General features: G+C 40.7%; 1 protein-coding gene across 8 annotated transcripts in view; it reads left to right on the forward strand.

Annotated features, from left to right (window-relative positions):
• lrp1bb (low density lipoprotein receptor-related protein 1Bb) overlaps positions 1 to 22,403 on the forward strand; it is a 341,490-nt gene that overhangs the window by 73,789 nt on the left and 245,298 nt on the right. For 7 of the 8 annotated variants that reach the window (XM_061691330.1, XM_061691337.1, XM_061691332.1 and 4 more), the window contains exon 2: positions 15,211 to 15,333. The exons of the other annotated variant lie outside the window; for it this stretch is intronic. In XM_061691330.1, the coding sequence (XP_061547314.1) occupies positions 15,211 to 15,333 (123 nt within the window). The remainder of the gene's footprint in view (positions 1 to 15,210; positions 15,334 to 22,403) is intronic. 8 annotated transcript variants of the gene reach the window in all.

Consider the following 22,403-nt stretch of genomic DNA (forward strand, 5'->3'; position numbering starts at 1 on the left):
GACATTCCAAAATCTTGTAGAAAATCATTCCAACAGTTTGTCAGCTGTTATTGATGCAAAAGGGACCATTACATGATTATTTTATGTTCCTGAAGGTGTGCCAATACTTTAATCTATAGATATTTATGTCCGTTACCATGTGCAGAATGTTCTTGTTTCATAAGAATGTTAGCAAGGGACATGTTACCCCAATTATTAGATGCGCGTGAGGTGTTCCCCACTTTGCAAATTAGCAGAAGTAACGTAGGCTAAAAATGGAATCTTTAAAAAAGGGCAAGTATCACGTGCATCAATAGTTGGGTGGCAGGCAATGTGACAGAAATTTCACATTAGCAATGGGAAGTGGTTGATTATTGATAGACCGTTGAGCCAAAATGCCGATTGATGACCTTTTATCAAAAATAAAATGTGTATCTTCTTTTTCATTAGTCATTCCATATGATTACTCTACAGGTCCCAAAAGGTCTTATATTTTCACTTACATTGCATTACATTACAGTTGTTCGTACAGTATGTACAACTCGAGTGCAAAATTCTTAAGAAACATTACAGTACGTTTTACACTGCAAAAACATGCCTCGTGAATTTATCTTATTTCTAGTGAAACCATCTTACTCTACTTAATTTAATGACTTTGTTCTCAATTTTCCGACTTGTTTTAAGATACAAGATATTATCAAGTCACTTCATATTAGTTTCATTGGCAGATTTTATTCACTTATTTTAGATACAAAATGTCTTGTTTGTAATATTGTTTACATGCTTGGAGAAGGTAATTTTTTTCTAGTGTAGCACTTCTGTAATTAACAAATATAACTAGAGTGTACCTAAGTGAGTGCAGACCTCATCCAAGGTAAAGTGTTTAGAAAAACTATTACTCTACGTCCTAGTACAGTATATGGATGGTGCCATTATGATTTAAGGAAGGATGCCAGGTTCCGTTGATGGCATAGTGACAAATCCATCGGTCCATCCATTTTTTTTTTATCGGCCTACCGCTTTTCCTCACTAGAGTCATGGGTGAGCTGGAGCCTATCGCAGCTGACCGGGCGAGAAGTGGGGATATAACCTTGACCTGTCGCCACGAGTCAATACCAGAGCACATTTAGACAAACAATCATTCAGCACACCTTTTGGGAATTTAGTCTTCAGCTAACCCAAGAATCCTGGTGGTGGAACGCAGGAGGAAGACTGGAGAAAACCCACGGCAACTTACGTACGCAAGGGGAGAACATGCAAGCTCCACACAGGAAGGCCGAATTTGAACCCTCATCTTCAGAACTGAGAGGCGGATTAGCTAACCACTCATACACCATGCCGCCTGGGCACATCGATTCCAAAATGTGAACATGAATTCCTATACACGGAGTACTTGGTTTACGACAGAGATCAGTTCCCGAATGTGTACGCAAGTCGGAATCCGGTATCACTCAACCACATTAACACAGCAGCAGCAAAAAAAAAGTTATTTGGTTTCATATTGACCAATGTTGATTTGTTGGTAATAGGCTACAATCAGGCTGATTAATCGGCCAGCCAATTTATCAATCGGGCTGTAGTTTCTGTCATAGTATTTGTTTGAAATGAACACTGTGAAAAAGTTTATTGAAGAACAAAGCATTCCGAGTTGTGTACTAATCCAGGTTACATCGCCGCTGTTAGAATGGAGGACCCTCCCCCTCTGTGTGGTATAAGACCTTTGCATGATATAGCGTCTAAAAGTTGGCACTCATACTTAAACATTGTTTATAATTCAATAATGTAACTTGTTATATAATGAGCAGCTCCCTTGCACTCTGCACTGGTGCCACCCTCACTTTAACAGCTCTCACTTACCTCAGATAATGCAGTTTAATCTGGAGGCTACGGCTGAGGTACTGACATGCCCCACAGAGACTCAGCACATGTTGGACAAACTCACTGGCAACCTTGACAGGCATTTCACCCCTCAGTGATGGCGGAAACCCTGTCTGCTTAAGCAGCTATTATTGCACCTGATTGGTAATCAGGACATGTAGTGGAGTAAAAATCCCTCAGACTGCTGCCGGTTAAGATAGAGGAACACAGTTATTAGGTGATCTTGAACAGGGCAGGAAAAAATGGGGCCCAGCTGAATCGGGGATGAAGGGGTTATCATCAACAGTATAATGACACATTGTCATGCAAATGAAATTCAAACATGGCCGCTACAGTCATACCGTGGAAGAGCTCATTGTTTGAAAAAGAAATAAAATAAAATAAAAATCTGGAAGGAATTTATGGCTGTTACCCCAATAATAAAGTACAGTATAGTATTTGTCAAAATTTGAATGGATAAATCATGCAAACACAAAATTGGTAAGGGGTCACAAACCTGGTTCCTGTGGGACTGTTCTAAAAATAGCTCACACGTTGATGGGGCATTGTGATTTCTGAGAAATGTTGTAGAAGTAATAATTTGAAAATGTAAGCACTTGCAAAGATTTGTAGATATAAAGTGTGGCATATTGATAATCTCTTTCCTACCTTGTTAAATCATTGTTGATAATTTCATTATTATGAAAAATCATAAACATGATTAGTGTCTTCACCGAGCAAACAATGCAAAACACCATGATGAGGAGCATTTGTGTCGCGTTCTTATAACCCTTTAAGCAATGGGCTATTTGAACACAAATGGCAGAGCAACAAATATAGACAGATAATAAAATAATACTCACAGGCATATATTCTCTATCCTCTGCGAATAAAGACTAATAGTACTGTGACTTACTATGACCATCGACATGTACAGTACCGTGAAAAAGTATGCTTAAGCTCAAACACGTAAATATATTCATAGCTATCCGGCCCTGTATGAAAAAGTAATTGCCCCCTTTGTTAAATCATGAATTAACTCTGGCTAATCACATTTTTTTTGAAAAGCTGAGCTCATTTTCACTGATCACACGCAAGCCTGATCACCTCCATATCTGACCAAGAAACCACTTAACACATTCAGTACCACTGACTGCTTTAGAAGTCAAATGTCCATGTTAACTGGGAGGGCTGGCACTGAATGAGTTAAATAGAACCTGTTTGACAAAATTACTTTTTCACACAAGGTCAGGTAGCTTTGAATAGGTTTTTCCCCCTTAATATATAAAATCACTATTTAAAAACTGCGTTTATTTGTGTTATCTTTGTCTTAAATTTACATTTGTTCGATCTCAAACATGAAACTGTTGAAACTGTGCAAAAGAAAATAAAGAAATAAAATTGAAAAAAACCTAAGAATTTGAGAAGGGGGGGGGGGGGCAAATATTTTCATGGCACTGTATAGCCGTATGTCTGCACTATACTGGCCCTGGGTGGCCAAGGCGCACACACCAGAAGGAGCAGCACAATGTCCATTAAATAGAAGCAAAAAAAATTTCCAAAAAGTTTTTAATTCTTTACATTCTGTTATTACTATATGTTTTTCCATCGATCCATTTTCTGAGCCGCTTTTCCTCACTAGGGTCGCAGGCGTGCTGGAGCCTATCCCAGCTGTCATCGGGCAGGAGGCGGGGTACACCCTGAACTGGTTGCCAGCCAATCGCAGGGCACATAGAAACAAACAACCATTCACACTCACAGTCATGCCTACGGGCAATTTAGAGTCTCCAATTAATGCATGTTTTTGGGATGTGGGAGGAAACCGGAGTGCCCGGAGAAAACCCACTCAGACGCGGGGAGAACATGCAAACTCCACACAGGCAGGGGCCGGGGATTGAACCCGGGTCCTCAGAACTGTGAGGCTGACGCTCTAACCAGTCGGCCACCGTGCCGCCACTATATGTTTTTATGAAGTAAAATATTGTGCGTGTCACGGTTTGTCACCAAACAGTATTGGACTGGACCCAAAAGCAGACCTAGACTGAGGAAGTAGTTTGAAGGGGTTTATTAAGATGAAGCGCAAGGTCAAGGATTCCAAGACTTGAGCTGCGTCCGGAGGAGCAGGGAGCGTGAGCAAGTGGTTGAACCAGGCAGTGCGGTTGGAGTGAGCGTTGTGGTAGGAGACACAGGAGGGCACTGGATGAGGAGGGAAAACAGAGAGTAAGTTCAGGCCCGGGTAATCAGAGAATCTTATTTTAAGAGCACGAGCAACGAGTCGTTGAGTGTACCGCGTAGGAGCGAGAATACTCTGGCGCTGGAACACTGGAACTGGCAGGCAAAAGTGCAGGCTGTGATGAGTACTGATTGGAACCAGGTGTGCAGGCGAGGAGGTGATTAGTGCTGGAGAGAGAGAGAGAGAGAGAAAGAAAGAGAGAGTGGGGGAGAGGGAAAAAAGAGGCACCAGCCGCCACCCACGCTTCACAGAGGAACTGCAGGGCACAGATCATGACAGTGGTTCTCATTAAATATCCATCCATATTTTTTTAATGGCATTTTTCTTCATCTCAATGGGGGAAAGCTGATTTGTGATAAGTGTTTTGAAGTACGAGCGTGTTCACGGATATAATTAACTTGTTTCTCAAGGCATCCATTGTATTCTGCTTTATGCCAACTTAAATCAACTGGCAATTGGCAAAGTTATTGCCGCTCAGAATCGAAAACAGCCAGCCCGCCTTGTTGCCATCTTCCTGGTCATCATACCTCCTCGTGATGATCCTCACAGTCTGATCTAGCCAATCTTGTTGGAAGACCTTGTGTGATTTTATCCGCATTGAATGACTATCAGGGTGGAGCTCCCTTCTCCTGTGTGAGAATAGGGAAGATGTGATGCCAACTGGAGAAAGTGTTAACTGTACAAAGTCAGGACTCAATGAGGCGTTCATTATATTAGAATACATTTTGTATTATTAATTTTTCATCAACTCTATGGATTCAATGAGGTTGTGGTAATCTTTTGATTATGTTGTACAGTACTTCAAACGCAAGCGTGAAGATAAACTGGAAAGAAAATCTTGCTGAGTCATTTGGTATCTGAAGCAACATTTTTGCTTTTGAATACCTCTAACACATTCTGCATACGTGTCCTTCTGGTCAAAATAACTCCCATTTTCTAAACCATTCTAAATAAAGCAGCTGAATTTAATTGTTAACGCCAAATCTAGTTTTCCTTGAACTAACAACTTATCATTCACCATCAATTGTGTTTTCCCTCTTCACATGGCAGAAAGACTGGATTTATTTCAAGGACCCACGCAGCACCTTTGTCGCCTCGCGTAACCGCGGAAAAGCGATGTCATATTGTCATATTGTGATCGTGAGTGCCTGTATGTCCACAAAGATGCTTTCCTGCACTTTTTAACCTTATAGGGTATGAAACTGAGCACACACATGCATGACCAATTGGAAAATATAGTTTCATTTCATGCGATTGGCTTGCAACCAGTTCAGGGTGTTCCCCGCCTCCCACCCGAAGATAACTGGGATAGGCTCCAGCACTCCCGCGACCCTTGTGAGGATAAGCGGCTCAGAAAATGGATGGATGGATGTTTCATTTTAATCATAAGATCGTCTGTTCCTCCATTCTCTCGACACTCAGTGATTGAGCCGGTCACAGCCAGTACACCCTGGGAAGGAATACGACTTGTTATGTTTATGTGTGCCACTGATTCATCTTGGATTTACATTGCAGGTCCAATTCCAGTTTGATGCCAATGTATATTCCGTCTATTTCCATGTACATTTCAAGTAACATATACAGTGACGCCGTTCATGAAATAACAAGCATGCACAGACACCTGAATTGCACAAAACTCTACATGCATTAACACAGGGCAGCGACAAAAAAAACAAAACACAATGAGTAAATAATTCAGCTGTTAATAGTTACATACTATTTTGTTGGCCTGGGCTTACTCTTCCACCTATTGATTTAAATGAGGGTAACCGCCACATTAATCCACTGGCTGCAATAGAAAATTATTTTTGCTTAAATCCTTTGATAGACACACCGCCATTTTGACCTGTATTTATCCAGCGAGAGCAGATTCTAGATTGGAGAATGCAATGTCGACTTGGCTCCAGGCAGCACAGTAAAACAAGGCAAAATAAAAACTACCACATCTCTTTTTACTTAAAGTCTGGTAGCTTAATGCTAACACACAATAGGAAACACCGTAGGTGAGCTAATGAATAGCATTGATGTTGCAGTGTTATATCAAGCAATGGAGTGCAGTCAGTAAAAAAAAAAAAATATCCACTCTCCTTTTTCTTGGTTTTCTCTTTGTTGTGGACATCCACTTCTTCCTTGGCAGTCGCACCATGTTTTTGTGGTTCTATAATAATATAGTTCAGTATAATATGCTGTTTGTGGAGCCTCAAAACTCGATACAGGGTTGAAGTTTTTCTGTTGCAGCATGCTGATCAGTAGTGTGGTGCGAGGCTTCCACTGTAGTTTAGATTTACAGCAAGTGTTTTTAACTTTTTGTTTTTTTGGGGTAGACACAGAGATGTCTGTGTTTTAGTTTTGTATCTTGTGCATATTCCGGAGTTTTTACCATCATAAGGATACCAAAATAAACGGTTCTTTTACAAGGGACTGAGGATTGAAATACATTTGTTTTTCTTGTTTATGGATCATGTCAGTAAGCAGCCCTGTACCGTGTCATGTTCCACTTTGTTGAATTTATTATTGCATTGTGCCAGTATGATGTCACACAATTTACAGTATGTCGCTGACACAACCATGATAAGAACACGAGCACGATTTATAGCTCCAAAAGCACACTGTGACAAACTGATCTGTACCAGTGGGTTGCTTTTTATTGTGTTTATATTTGTGTTTGCCCATGTGATTTACATTACGTTGCTAGCATCAGTGTAACATTACTGTCCAGACTTGTGTGCAGCATGTGCATTCATCTCAATTCATCAGACCATATTTATTTAATTTTGGGATTAGCCACATCCACAGACACAACTATTGCTAGTGATTAGAAAATACGGTATGTGTCAGTATCTTTAACCACAGTCAACAATAGCTTTACTACTGTCGATTCACACCTATCAGGCTTGCTAAATAGTAAATTATTTAGAATTGTTTGTGGTGTCTTTAAGCAAAAAGTTATACCGCACATTAACAATAAAGTAGACATTTGTGATCAGAGTCAACGCGAGAGCCCTTGGGTATCCTCCAGTTGTTTATGATACTGTAGTAGTGCCTTGAAGTACGAATTTTTTTCTGTGACCATGCTTGGAACTCGAAACACGCATATCGCAAATGTATACTTTCCCTATTAAAACGAATGGAAATGCCATTAATCTGTTCCAGCCTCCCAAAACAAAAAAGAAAACATTGTACCATAATTTCTCGTGTATAATGCACACCCATGTATAATACGCACCCCCAATAGTACTTAGAATTCTGAAAAACCCTTCTACCTATTTATAATGCATTTTTACAATGCATGATTTTGCTTCTACCCATATGATCAAAACATGAAGTATTATCTGTATTTTGTTATTTTTTCAAATAATTATTCTTAAATTGAGCACTTTTAACACGTAATACTTTCTTTTATTTAATTGCTCTTATTTTGAAATTCACAGCCCTACTATCCATCCATCCATCCATTTTCTGAGCCGCTTCTCCTCACTAGGGTCGCGGGCGTGCTGGAGCCTATCCCAGCTATCATCGGGCAGGAGGCGGGGTACACCCTGAACTGGTTGTCAGCCAATCGCAGGGCACATACAAACAAACAACCATTCACACTCACATTCACACCTACGAGCAATTTAGAGTTGCCAATTAACCTACCATGCATGTTTTTGGGATGTGGGAGGAAACCGGAATGCCCGGAGAAAACCCACACAGGCACGGGGAGAACATGCAAACTCCACACAGGACGGGGCCGGGGATTGAACTGTGAGGCAGACGCTCTAACCAGTCGCCCACCGTGACGCCGGCCCTACTATTATTTAGTAAATGAGAAAACACACAGTTGTGCTCATATGTTAGATTAACCAGGCAGAATTTGTAAAATGGGTACAATTCTTTCAAGAAAACATGAAGGGCCAGGCGAAACACATTTAATCTGATTTTAATGGGATTCAAATTACTGTCAAGGATTTTAGAAAAGCATTATCATATAACAAAACATTACCATAAAGAAATAAATGGACGGTTGTTGTTCAGTCATCAGTCATATTTAAAAAAACAATATTTCACAAATTCTGTCAGGGTATGTAAACTTAATGAGCACAACTGTATGTATTATGTAGTCATACATACATACCCCTGTCATACTGGAATGAAAGTGTAGGCTAGACCTTTCTCATAACCTCGAGCTGGCGGTGGCATATTGGAATGAAAGTGTACAGCTTTTTCCATAACCTCTAGATGGCGGCATACATTTATAAAATTTGAAAACTCTTTCCATTTTCCCCTATACCTATGTGTAATGCGCACAATTGACTTGACAATTTTTTTGGGGGGAAAATGCGCATTATACAGGAGAAATTACAGTAACATGTTTTTAATCAGAAAAAATTACACTGTAAGCTATAGTGCTTTACAAAAAAACAATAACAGTAATGATATAATTAAATACAAGAATTGTATAAGATATGTATAATATAAGAATTAAACAGTTTTGCCACATTTTTTTGTTTCAATGCAATGGACATTCCTTCTGTAGCGTGCACCTTGGCCGCCTGGGTAAAGTATAGTAAGACAGTATGTCTTCCAAATTGATACTTGTTTTGAAGCGAGTTGAGTTCAATGCCACCATACTACGATCCTACGTCCTTTTTTGCCACCTGTCCCAGCTTTTTTAGAACGTGTTGCAGCCATAAAATTCTAAGTTAATAATTATTTGCTAAAAATAATAAAGTTTATCAGTTTGAACGTTAAATATCTTGTCTTTGTAGTATATTAAATTAAATATAGGTTGAACATGATTTGCAAATCATTGTATTCTGTTTTTATTTATGTTTAACACAACGTCCCAACTTCATTCGAATTGGGGTTGTACATTATATTATTTATTATTATTATTACCTTGTTGAATAAATCTGTGTTACATTACAACCATACTGACAATCAGAAAAACATATACGTTGATTATCAACTCTTGGGATTTTCAGGCAATGTCTCATGTTTTTTTCCACAGCTGTGGATTAAGCGACAGTATATCAGACACCATCACAAATTTCAAGAAGTGCGTTGACACAAGTAGTCTACACAACACTCAAATATCCTCTGGTACTGGCAGCTCAGGATACTTTAAATTAGTCCTATTTTTAGTGAAATGCGCTAAAAGCTTGATACCTGCTAATGTTCTTTTACGGTTAACTTTCAGATTTATGCTGTCAGGTTTGTTGGGATGTAGTCTGTGCTGCCAGGCTGGCAACTTGGCGTCAATCACAAGCTTTGTCATGCTTTTAACATGTTGACAACTTGCCAAAAAAGTTAGTCAGGTTAGAAATGCTGCTTCTGAATGTTTGTTTGGAGGAGATGTGTTTTGCACCTGTTGTGAAGCCTCCAATGTGGTTGTTAATTGGAAAACTGACAAAATCACACCCTTCTGAACATCATTTTCATTAAGTAAAGGTCAGGTTGAAATCTTAGGAACAATGAAATACCCTGATGAAAATGTATAATTGGTGTTTATTGTATGAACCAACAAGACTTACATGATAACAGTGTATTGAACAATTAATAATTAATTTGCAGAATGTGGAACAGTGGGCTATTGGGCTAACTTTGGAACAGCGGGCTATTTCTGTGTTGTCCTCTGAAACATATTGTACTCTCTTTTAATACTATATTGACATGCCCTGGTTCTTGCAATGGACATGAAAGTAAGCCCACTCTGATGTGGGTGGGGGCAGGAAAAGCCTACTAGAACAGCTAAAATGTATTTGGTGTTAACCAGAGGCACTTTAAATTGTTGCAGGTGTGTGCTGAGTCCCATTTAACATGAGTCTGAATGTGATTGGTTAAATCTGAACACAGTCACATCCCAGTTATAAGTAGGCTTTTTGGGGCTGATCACCAATCAGCAAGTTTAAAAAAAAAAACGATAACCAATCACAAGATAGAGCAATGTGTCGATTTACATGACTTCATTTATTGTATATCCTTGTATACTGTATCCATCCATCAATTTTCTGTTCAGCTTATCCTCACAAGGGTGGCAGGCGTGTTGGAGCCCATCCCAGCTCAAATTATTCTCTAGCATTTTAGACAAAAGTTAAAACACCAATGACCTCTCGGGGGCATTCAAGGGATTGGCCACTGACATAAGTTTAGGTCAAATCAACATTACAACATGACAGAAATAATGGGTGCTAACTTACTGTAATTAAATTACTTCATTGCAATTAAATTACTTTAATAAATACTGTTAATGACATGCTTACGCTAAATTTCTCACTGCCCCAGCTATATGGACGCGTGATGAGTCAGTTTCACTTGTTTATTTTATTTTTATTTATTTATTTATTTATGTTTCACCCCACACTGTCTGGGACACCGCAAAATAGTCCCACACCGACGACGCGTTTTTTCACCGACAAGAGTGAAAAAACTTTATTGGCCTTCAGATAGTTACAGTACTGCGCAACAAGACACGTGACAAGGCTAAAAATAAACTAGCTTTTGGATTCATACGCGACGAAGACACGGAGTTAAATGTCTTGTGCGGAGCCGATCGATGATGTCATTGATCGGATCGGCGACTTATGACATGAAAGGCGATCAGCTGATCAGCATAAAAATGCTAATTATCGGCCGATACCGATAACACCGATCAGAAAAGGGCATAAAGTCTAGTTATAAGAAGGTGTGCGCACACACGGCAAAACAAAATGTACATAAAAGTACTAAAATGAATGTTTGTGATGACAGAGATGAGTCGAGAGAATTTACATTTTGCCCCCTTTAAAATGTCATCATTGTTTATTGGTAAACCGTTGCATCCCGAGCCAGTATTTAATGAAAGTCAATAATGTAATGTAATCTAATCAAAGTCTTACACATTGATTCCTTACCAATTTCATGTCTAGAATGTAGAGTTATTTGCCATTGGATGGAACCTGGAATGAGCGTTTTGGGTGATCAATATTTTCTGCAGCCACTGGGACCATGACAGCCTAAAACTGTTAATCAGTAAGCGGAGTCACGTTCCTCTCTCCAGTCATAATATTCTCATCAGACTTGACTCGAATGGCATTTAAGATAAATACCACATGGAGTATGTCACTTCCAGAAATAAGCTTGTAATAAAGATTTATTATTCACGTGGCAAGCATTGAGATGCATCACACCGCACTACATTTTTGGGTGAATTAACGATTTGAGACTCATGCCAAGAGTGCAATATACTGTTTTTATACTTAATAGCCTGCTTAGGTTGGCTCTTGGTCTCATGCTCATCCATTATGCGTATGACCTGCACCTGGGCCGGCCGCTGCACTGACAGTGTGAGATGGTTTAAAATCACTAATCTAGGTGCATGTGCATGTATAATAGATACAGGGGCAGGCTTGTACTTACTAACCTTAAGGTTTAACATAAGATTTTGAGAGAGAGTGAAGGTGCTAATGTGTTGCAGTTGGTTGCCTGTGTACATACGATTCAGGGAGACACAAGTCACAATAATACAAAGTTTCTCAAGCTCTAAATGTCAAGCGATGATGGCATCACTAATCACAAGGGTTACAAGTTATTCTTGATTTTATTTGGAGTAGTATTCAAATTAGCATGGATGGATGTAAAGTATTTCATTATAAACCTTATTACATGAGATTCAAACTATTAGAATCACCTCATGTGAATGCAGTGCACCCTCAAGCAATAATACAATAAACATAGTGATAAATAATACGTGCCTGTTGGTGTTCAAACTGACTATCTTTATAGAGGCATGTTTGACACATGGAATGGAACGGGGATTTTCTCAGGTTTTCTTGAGAAGACGACACGAAAATGGAAATGGGAGGTGAGCCAGAAATGTCCAAATCCAACCGTTTGTAGACTTAGCCACATTGTCCCCTATAAAATAGGCATAATTCACAAATGAGATTCAAACCTTTATCTCAAGTCCAAAGCTAGCTATGATGCTATTGTGAGGGGGGTCACCATGAGCTAGGGCTGAGCAATATAGACGAAAATTCCTATTAGAGTAATCCCTTTCACAGTAATGGTTTATATATTGAGATATACTGTAAACATGAGTATAAGAATTATAACGGCAGTAATTACCACAACAAAAACAAAGATATAATTTTGAGAACATCCCATTGTACAGATCTCAAAAGTCAAAATTAAAATTCAACACCCTATTGAGATAAGTCATGCAAAGACAGAAAAACAACAATGCTGATAAAAAAATATTATATAGGGGTCATGCTTTGTTTTGCTTTTTTTTTGTGAGGTTAACTTGCTTTCTCACGTTACTTTTTAACCTCACACGGCTCGTAAAGCCCTTAGCGGCAGTGTCCTCGACTTTGGTAGCAATTGGGTTGTCACTCTGTCTTAGCTGAAGTAAAACAAAAACAAAAAAATATGCGCTGCTGCAGAGACTGCTGGCTAGTAAAGCTTTTGAGGGTACGGAAACCTTTTCTATTTGCCCGCCTCAATATAAGTCTTTGTTCCTCAGCATATCCGGCACACTTCAAAAGCCCCATGACTTTAATGAGTCTGGATGCTCTGCCAGTGGTGGCTGTTGGGTGTCAGGAACGAAGCTCATGATAATATGCTGGGCTCAGTGCCACTGTGTTTCCACTCTTATGGAAATTGAACCTGTATGGATTTTTTTTTTCTTTGTCACTCAATGGAAGTTATTTTGTTTGTTTTGGCTCTTTCCTCCCTCACATATTATTCTTACTCAGCTGTGTGAATATAAATGATCTGCCTTTATTTATTTTACGCCTTCAAGTGGATACAGGGGGGTCTTTCCAACAACTGCTGTCCAAGAGTGGTTGCCTGCAGGAGTAAAAAAAAAAAAAAATATGACATGGAATAAGAGGTCATTTGGTAGACATATATTTGGCTCAGTAGCTTTCAATGTGAAGTGGCTTGAAAGCAAGTAGATCATCAATAGGTAAGAGGGCTGCTCTGAGGTCTCTCTCAATGTTTCCATCGCCCAATGAGGAAAAGGCCCTCGTGTCATAAACCCCGCTTTCAATGGTAATCAATTCAGCTTTTCAGGTGTGGCAGACATACCCTTGAAGACTTGGGAAACTGTCTCTGTCAATAGTAAACCCGACATATGGCTTACCGGTGCCTTCATGAAGATTTTAAGCAAGTCAAACGGTAAATAATGGAAGTGACGAACAAAGATCTTGCATTGCATTCATTAGGCGGTGCAGATGTTCATTGTTTGAAAGTGACAGCATCAAGACCTGTTAACATGTGTCTGACACAAAATTACATGTAAAATGACTGTAATTTATGTCACAATATTGTGTGGCACCAAGTGTATTCTATCTTTGTATCCATGGCGACAGTGTGGCTCTTAAGATGGCAATTTTGTACCGCTTGATGATCTCCTATTTTTACGGCTGCCCAGCCACTCAAATATGCACATACAAAGTAGTTTATTTTGTCAGATATTCTGCATGTATGATGTATTTTAATGTTCTTCTGTTACACTTTGATGGCAGCAGCAATGGGTATTCACAAATTTAAATATTGAAAAATATAATTTTAAAATATTGACAATATTTTAAAATTCAATCACACTGGTCGAAGCAATTAAAAATGCCCTCTTGTAAAATGGGAAATGACAAGCGACCCCGATTTAAATGGCAAAATTTCAGATGCATTGCATCAGTAGGGAAAAAAGGAGCGATGGAATGAATGTGGTGTTTGACCTTTTCAGATCTGTCACCGGGTAGTGAATTTGCTGCAGGGGGGCTCGCTACGAAGCAGTAGCATGTTGAATTATCACTCCCACTATTCAAATGCTCCAAACCTAATCTCCCACATGCTCTATTACTACCTCAGATTGCATTGGACCCCATTGGGAGGTGAATAAAAGACAAGGCTAGGGAGTGGAAGCTTCATTGTGTGCTAAAAGCATAAATGAATTAGCATTTTCGTTTTGCTCAGAGCAACAATCGCTGTAGGTCACAATGTGACATGACTTCTTTTTTTTTTTTTTTTTTTTGCAAAACCTTGTGTCATTCTTGGGGATGAAGTGTACCACTACCTTTTTCCATTTTTTTTTTTTTAAATGCTTGTGTCATTCTCGGGGATGATCAAGCTGAATCTCTGACAGCTACCGGCAGCAGACATGTCAACACTTTGATGGATATGTGCCATAATGAAAGGCTACTATGACTCTTAAGTCGACTGAGCTTTCACTGAACTCCCCTCATCCCTCCATTAAATCAAAGTACAACAGCAAGAAGGTGGAGCGATAAAAGGCAATTTTGCCAAACTGCCTTATAATGGTTTTCTAAAGTGCGTGTTTGTTTGAGGAGCTGTCAAACACACTTCCTGCGCCATATCTGAGTCAATCTCTTTTAGGAACATTTTAATCACAACTACCAAAACTGCATGGTCTCCAGGTCACAGAAATCAGACTGCTCTCATGCTTGGCATTACATTTACTCAATCAAGCCACAGACTCATATAATCAGGGGTGCTCATGCGGGGTGCGCAGGTGCGCACTGAAAATATTAAAAGTGCACCAGATTCAAGTGTGTCACTGTGCATTTGCATACCAAACAGGGGCTCAAGTAGTTTTGGAATTTGCCACCATTGGTTCAAACGAACAAATATTTTCTGAATCGGATCACTTTGTGAATTTATTTATTTCTTTCCCAGTTCAGTTGAGCTCAGCCGCGACCAAGTGCTGAATGTGGAGGGGCTGCCGAAGAGGTGGCGGGCTTCGTGGGCATCTCTGTCTCGCTGTACAGCGGCTATGGCGGCCCGTCATATATGTTTATGTGAAACCAGTCTGCGGTGCAAAAAAATATTGGGGAACAGTGCCCTAGAGAACTGCGCCAAATCAGCTGATTTTCCAGTCCCGTACTGTAGTGTAATTAGTAGTTGTAGGGTAGTTTGTCCACAACGTCGCTGGGTTTGGGAGAAAGAATGAACTCCTTTGAGAACCAGACTGTTATGTTCACCCCTGATCATAATAATAACCATGGTGATTGCCACATGGGGTTGCAGGGGAGGTCTACTCACAATCATCCGCATGAGCTCATGTTGTGTTCGAAACATACGGCTCACTTTCACTGTTATCATCTCATCCTTCATTCTTTGTGTTTCTGTCTATGCCATCCTCTCCTTTATCCATCCAGAGGCTGTCATGTGTGACGTAGGGGAGTTTACCTGTCACGACCAGGAACACTGCGTCCCCGAGGACTGGGTCTGTGATGGCGAGCCCGAGTGCCCTGATGACTCGGATGAAACTAGCGTGACTTGTAAGTCAGTCATTCCATCCCTCCTTCAAGCATGCCACCTTTTCATAGGATACATTAACATGTACAAAGTGAAGTTTGAACTTTTTAATTTTTTTTATCATCAATCACTGTCCGCTGTTAAGAGTATCTGTTGTTTTTTTTTTTTTTTTTTTTTTTTTACTCTTAAGAGAACACACACTGGCATTCTTTTTGAAGGTAATTTTGAAGATTCTTGTTTGTAGTTTGCATCCATCGACTTTACCGCTGTGCGATTATGATCACAGCTGGTCGGTCGGCGCAGCAGACTAGCAGCGATACCTCAAGCATGTAGAAACATTTGACTGAAAATGATACCGTAGCATGGTCACTTGAAAATTACACAAGTCCATCCTAAAATATAACTATGAACCATGAACACCCATCTGAAAAGGCACCCGCTAATACTAACTGACTTCTTTTCCTTTCGGCTTGTCCCTTTATCCACAGCGAGTCATCCTTTTCCATGTAAGCCTATCTCCTACATCCTCCTGTCGAACACCAACTGCCCTCATGTCTTCCCTCACAACATCCATCAACCTTCTCTTTGGTCTTCCTCTAGCTCTCTTGCCTGGCAGCTCCATCTTCATCATCCTTCTACCAATATAGTCACTATTTCTCCTCTGGACGTGTCCAAACCATCCAAGTTTGCTCTCTCTAACTTTGTCTCCAAAACATCAAACCTTGGCTGTCCCTCTGATGAACTAATTTCTAATTTTATCCAACCTGGTCACTCCGAGAGCGAACCTCAACATCTTCATTTCTGCCAGCTCTGCTTCCTGTTGTCTCTTCAGTGCCACAGTCTCTAATCCGTACATTATAGCTGGCCTCACCACTGTTATATAAACTTTGCCTTTCATCCTAGCAGAGACTCTTCTGTCACAAAACACACGTGACACCTTCCTCCACCCGTTCCAACCTGCTTGGACCCCTTTCTTCACTTCCTGACTACACTCACCATTGCTCTGGACGGTTGACCCCAAGTATTTAAAGTCCTCCACCCTTGCTATTTCTTCTCCCTGTAGCATCACTCTGCCCCCACCACTCCTCTCATTCATGCACATATATTATGTCTTACTTTGGCTAATCTTCATTCCGCTGCTTTCCAGTACATGCCTCCATCTTTCTAACTGTTCCTCCACCTGCTCCCTACATTCACTTCAGATCACAATGTCATCTGCAAACATCATGGTCCACGGTGATTCCAGTCTAACCTTATCTGTCAGCCTATCCATCACCACTGCAAACAGGAAGGGGCTCAGGGCTGATCCCTGATGCAGTCCCACCTCCACCTTAAATTTGTCTGTCACACCTACAGCACACCTCACCACTGTTCTGCTGCCCTCGTACATGTCCTGTATTATTCTAACATACGTCTCTGCCACTCCAGACTTCCGCATGCAGTACCACAGTTCCTCTCTGGGTACTCTGTTATAGGCTTTCTCGAGATCTACAAAGACACAATGTAGCTCCTTCTGACCTTCTCTGTACTTCTCCATCAACATCCTCAAGGCAAATAAAGCATCTGTGGTACTCTTTCTAGGCATGTAACCATTCTGTTGCTCGCAAATACTAAATTCTGTCCTGAGTCTAGCCTCCACTACTCTTTCCCATAACTTCATTGTGTGGCTCATCAACTTTATTCCTCTATAGTTCCCACAGCTCTGCACATCAATCTTGTTCTTAAAAATGGGCATCAGCACACTTTTCCTCAATTCCTCAGGCATCTTCTCACGTACTATAATTCTATTGAACAAGCTGGTCAAAAACTCCACAGCCACCTCTCCTAGATGCTTTCATACCTCCACAGGAATGTCATCTCCTTCGCTGGAGTGGTCCAATCTTCTGGAAGCTCCTCCTGTCCACCGAGAGCCTGTCTCACCTCTTCCCGAAAAGTTGCACAACGCTCGTCCGGTCTCAGCTTCCACCACATGGTTCTCTGCTCTGCCTTTGTCTTCCTAATTTTCCTCCCCAACCACCAGAGTCATATTACACACCACCATCCTATGCTGTCTAGCAACACTCTCTCCTACCACTACCTTACAGTCGGTAACCTCCTTCAGATTACATCGTCTGCACAAGATGTAATCCACCTGCGTGCTTCTACCTCCGCTCTTGTAGGTCACCCTATGTTCCTGCCTCTTCTGGAGAAAGGTGTTCACTACAACCATGTCCATCCTTTTTGCAAAGTCTACCACCATCTTTCCCTCCAAGTTCCTTTCCTGGATGCCGTACTTACCCATCACTTCTTCATCACCCCTATTTCCTTCACCAACATGTCCATTACAATCTGCACCAATCACGACACTCTCTCTGTCTGGGATGCTCAGAACTACTTTGTCTAGCTCCTTCCAGAATTTCTCTTTCACCTCTAGGTCACATCCTACCTGTGGGGGATAGCCATTACAATCACATTATACACAACACCCTCAATTTCAAGTTTCAGCCTCATCACTCGATCTGATACTCTTTTCACTTACAAGACATTCTTAGCTAACTCTTCTTTTAAAATAACCCCGACTCCATTTCTCTTCCCATCTACACCATGGTAAAATAATTTAAACCCTGACCCTAAACTTCTTGCCTTATTGCCTTTCCACCTGGTCTCCTGGACACACAATATATCAACCTTTCTCCGAATCATCATGTCAACCAACTCCCGGGATTTTCCTGTCATAGCCCAACATTCAAAGTCCCCACATTCAGTTCTAGGCTCTGTGCTTTCCTCTTCTCTTTCTGCCGAAGAACCCGCTTTCCACCTTCTTTTTCTTCGACTTCGACCCACAGTAGCTGAATTTCCACCAGCGCCCTGCAGGTTGACGGCGCCGGTGGCGGATGTTGTTAACCCGGGCATTATGGATTTGCCCCCCCATAGGGCTACATAACCGCTAACACTAACTGACGAACAGCCTAAATCCCCACGTCAGCTGTCAGCAAATTCACCAAATTCACCAAACACCCTCAGACAATATACTGTACCATTTGCTTCAATGATGAAATGAGGACGAGTGGTGGTCGATCAACAACCTCATTAGCATGAAACCGAAAGGTGAATGTTGGCCATAACTACAACAAAAACAAAACATCCAGTTAGTATTTCACTCAAGGCTGCAAATCGCAGAAACACGCTGTCGGGGCACAAAAGGCCAATGGGGATAGAGGTGCAGATGGAATTTTTCCATCCTCCAATTACATACTTAACATCGAAATTGATTCGACGACTGGGGTGGATGGGCATTTTGAGGCCCACCCAATGCCCCTGCCCCCCTTTGCATGGCACTGATGGAGGGGACCATATGTACAGTATATGTTGGTAGAGTGAGGCAGCAGCAAACAGTTGCACAGATAGCCGACGAGCGATGAAGACTCGACTATCATCACCTTAGCGTTGACTACGAACAATCTGAAGTCGTTCAACCCCTAATGCACATGCAAGTATGACACAGTAAAAAATTGATGAAAAAAATTCTGTGTGGGTTTGTGTCTATAATTGTATTTTTTGATTGATGAGATGTCACAAAGAGCACCTCAATTTAATAATTCTTCCTTAATAGATGACAGGTCTTGTACAGTACTTGACGGAAAGGGTTATGCTTGACAGAAAACAATACATTGATCGATCAACAGAGAATTGACAGTCCCATGTGACAACAAGAATGTAATGAAAAAGTCTACACAAGAATATAATGGAAAGACCGTGAAACTTTATAAAAACAAAGCTTATCTTCTCGTATTAATTAATGCCAAGAAGAAAGAACCGAAAATCCTGGAGGTCCTCTATTGTTGCTCTTTGTTTACATGAGTCACATTCCTCTTTGTTAAAGTCATTGGCAGGTTGCACTGTGATGTTACCCTGCAGTGCAAAACAGCACAGATCAAGCTTTCCATTTTCTAGGACACTAATTAATTCTCATTAAGGTCACGGGTGACCTTGAGCTTATCGCAGCATTGGAAACAATCATTCACACCCGTATTCACACCCATGCTGACAACCTAACATGCTAACCCCAAGCAGGGTTAACTGTTCCAAAATTGAATGGTGGTAAGAACAAGAGCTTGGTGTAAATGTAGTTATTGAAGAGTGTAATGGGGCGTGGGGGCCTAATCAGGTGGCAAAGGAAATGGAATGAGCCTTTTGATGCACTCCTATTTTCCTGTTCATAGACATTACCGAACACACAAATATGGTTTGAGCACAACTACCATCCTCAAATACGGCACAATTTGCCAACTTCTAATAGCACTATGTGTTCGTTTAAGCATGAAATGCTGCCGCTACACATACACTAGTTGTGTGGGTTTCCATCGCATGCTCATGTTTTTCGCTCCCTCACCCCGCCGCCCCCGAATTGGCTCCATAAACCAAGCGTAAGCCTCTTATTTCCATTTTGCCAAGAGAAGCATATGATAAGTTCTCACTGCGGCAACACCATTGGCTCCTAATCCATTAATGTGATCAAAATTGAGAAGCTGTGCCAGACAGACACTTATGCTATGGCACTAAAATAACTGCTAAAGACCTGTACAACACACTTAACAAATGGTTGGTTTTCAAAATTATTTTATTGTCTGGCATATGTTTAAATTATGTTTATTTTATTGCAATTTTGTAAATGCTGTAAATCCAACACCAAATGAGAATGCAGGCATGAATACCTTCATGAGTCATTCTCAGTGTTTGTGGTTCACAAACTCTTTATTATTTATGCACTTTGATGGTTTATCAAGGTATAACATTAGTTTTTATGAGATTCAGTCAGTGCTGTTAAAAGCCTTTATATTTGTATGATTAAGGAACATCTCTGCTGAAGATGACCACATAGTGTACACATTCTGAGTTCCCTTGATCAAGAAGGCAGTGGTGCAGATGCTTTTTTTGCAGAAATCAAATGAAACCCCTGTGTCTATTTCCACATTATATAATTAGAGTCAACAGCTGTTATCATGTTCACAGCTACTTGGACATTCTCTAATGGATTAACACAATCAAGGGAAGGCTTGTTGAGGCTGTTTATGCCTCAGTGACTACTGCGATAATTCAACATTGCCCTGAATACTTGGACCAAGCCAAAGGGCAACGCGGCTATCTAATCTACAAAGATTCATCCATATTTTATCCCAAATGCTCTGTATTTTAATTTTCTCATTGATACTGTATACATTATTTTGACAGTGATTATATTTTCAATAGAATTTGTGTCTGGTCGTTTTAGGATTATTTATAGCGTGAACTAATTATTTAACTAGTATTTTGATAAATCACTAAAGATGTGACTGAAGTTTAGGTTTCATCTTTAAAGAGAACATAACGGAAAATTGGCTAAAACAATTTGGTCTCTGGTGTGCCTGGCCACCCAGTTTGCCTGCCCACCCAGTTTCACCCAAGTTTGAAATTACACAACCAAGTGAACAATTTGTGAGATGCCTGTTTCCAAAAAAGTGTCTGTGACTAAGCCATTCAGAATTTCGCTTTTCTTCTCAGACTCTGGGCTGCTCATGGCAATAAACACCGTTCTTTGCATTTTGTAGGGGCAGGGTGAGCAGTGGCTCATTTGCACGAGACAAGACTGAACCTTTGACAAAAAGCATTGTATGTTATATCTTGACACATACAGTAGTAGGAAGTGTTATAAATTGTCGCATATATGCATGATTCCTTTAACTGAAATGGAGGCACTCCATAAAAAGGCTGTAATTTCTAAATTGGAGATGCCATCCATAGGTTTGGGAAACCTCAATTCTTTAATCACAACTTTGTCATTCTATTTCATTTCCATTTTGATGTCATGAGGGCAAAATCATAAAACAGTGTCCATATACTTCTGGACCTGACTGTGCATTGCGCTAATCTAAAGACTTTTCAGAGCTATTTCCACCAAGAAATACCAAAAGTTGTTAAAATCCTGTTATGATATGAGAAATACTGTATGATGCAACCTCTGTGTGGTTGCTTAGGGCTAAGTCATTTAATATCTGAAAGGCCATTAATCATCACATCGATTATTCCAGGCCCGGTTTTATTTACAATGCCAGGAGAAAGAAGACCTTGCATGTTCATTCAAGAATCATGCACAGCTCATTAACATGGATTATGTATTGATAGAAAGCAGAATTAGATCAGATTTACCCTGCAAACTGGAACTGGAGGCAGGACTGGAACATTTTCTACTTTTTTCAAAGATAGGCTGTAGTATCATGGGAAAATGGGCATAAAGAGCATTTTTATTATATGAAATGAGAAGCAGTAACGGCTTAAACTAAGAACAACATATCGATCTAAATATCTTGGATTTAATGCAGTAATGCTTTGATTTGTCTGTGAATAATTTAGTCCTGTGCATACAGTACATAAGCCTTTTTGTTAGGAGGCAGGAGCTGTTTGCTTTCATTCATTCATCTTCCGTTCCGCTTATCCTCACTAGGGTCGTGGGCGTGCTGGAGCCTATCCCAGCTACTTTTGGGCGAGAGGCGGGGTACACACCGAATTGGTCGCCGGCCAATCGCAGGGCACATATAAACAGACAACCATTTGCACTCACATTCACACCTATGGGCAATTTAGAGTCTTCAATCAACCTACCTACACATGTTTTTGGGATGTGGGAGGAAACCAGAGTACCCGGAGAAAACCCACACAGGCATGGAGAGAACATGCAAACTCCACACAGGCGGGGCCGGGATTTGAACCCCAGTCCTCAGAACTCTGAGGCAGATGTGCTAACCAGTCGCCCACCATGCCGCCGCTGTTTGCTTTTCTTTTAGAATAAAATATTGTGGTCACTGATGACCTCTTCCAGCTCTGCCCTCAGTTAGAAAGACATTATCACTGCATCTTCAGGTTCTGTGGGTAGGAGAGAAGGGAGGGTCGCCTCACATTGGAATACCCAGCGAACAGGAGGCGGTACCGCTTTAGATGTTCAGCCACAGGCCTCCTGGGACTGTATCCCCACAGACAGTTATTCGAGGGGAGGAAAAAGCCTGCACGAATTGCAAAAGAAACCCCGGTAAAATGGCAATTCTCCCATTGTGTAGTTCAAAGGAGCAGTATCTGTGCA

The sequence above is a fragment of the Phycodurus eques genome, chromosome 12 (genome assembly GCF_024500275.1).
Source record: "Phycodurus eques isolate BA_2022a chromosome 12, UOR_Pequ_1.1, whole genome shotgun sequence".
Lineage (NCBI taxonomy): Eukaryota > Metazoa > Chordata > Actinopteri > Syngnathiformes > Syngnathidae > Phycodurus > Phycodurus eques.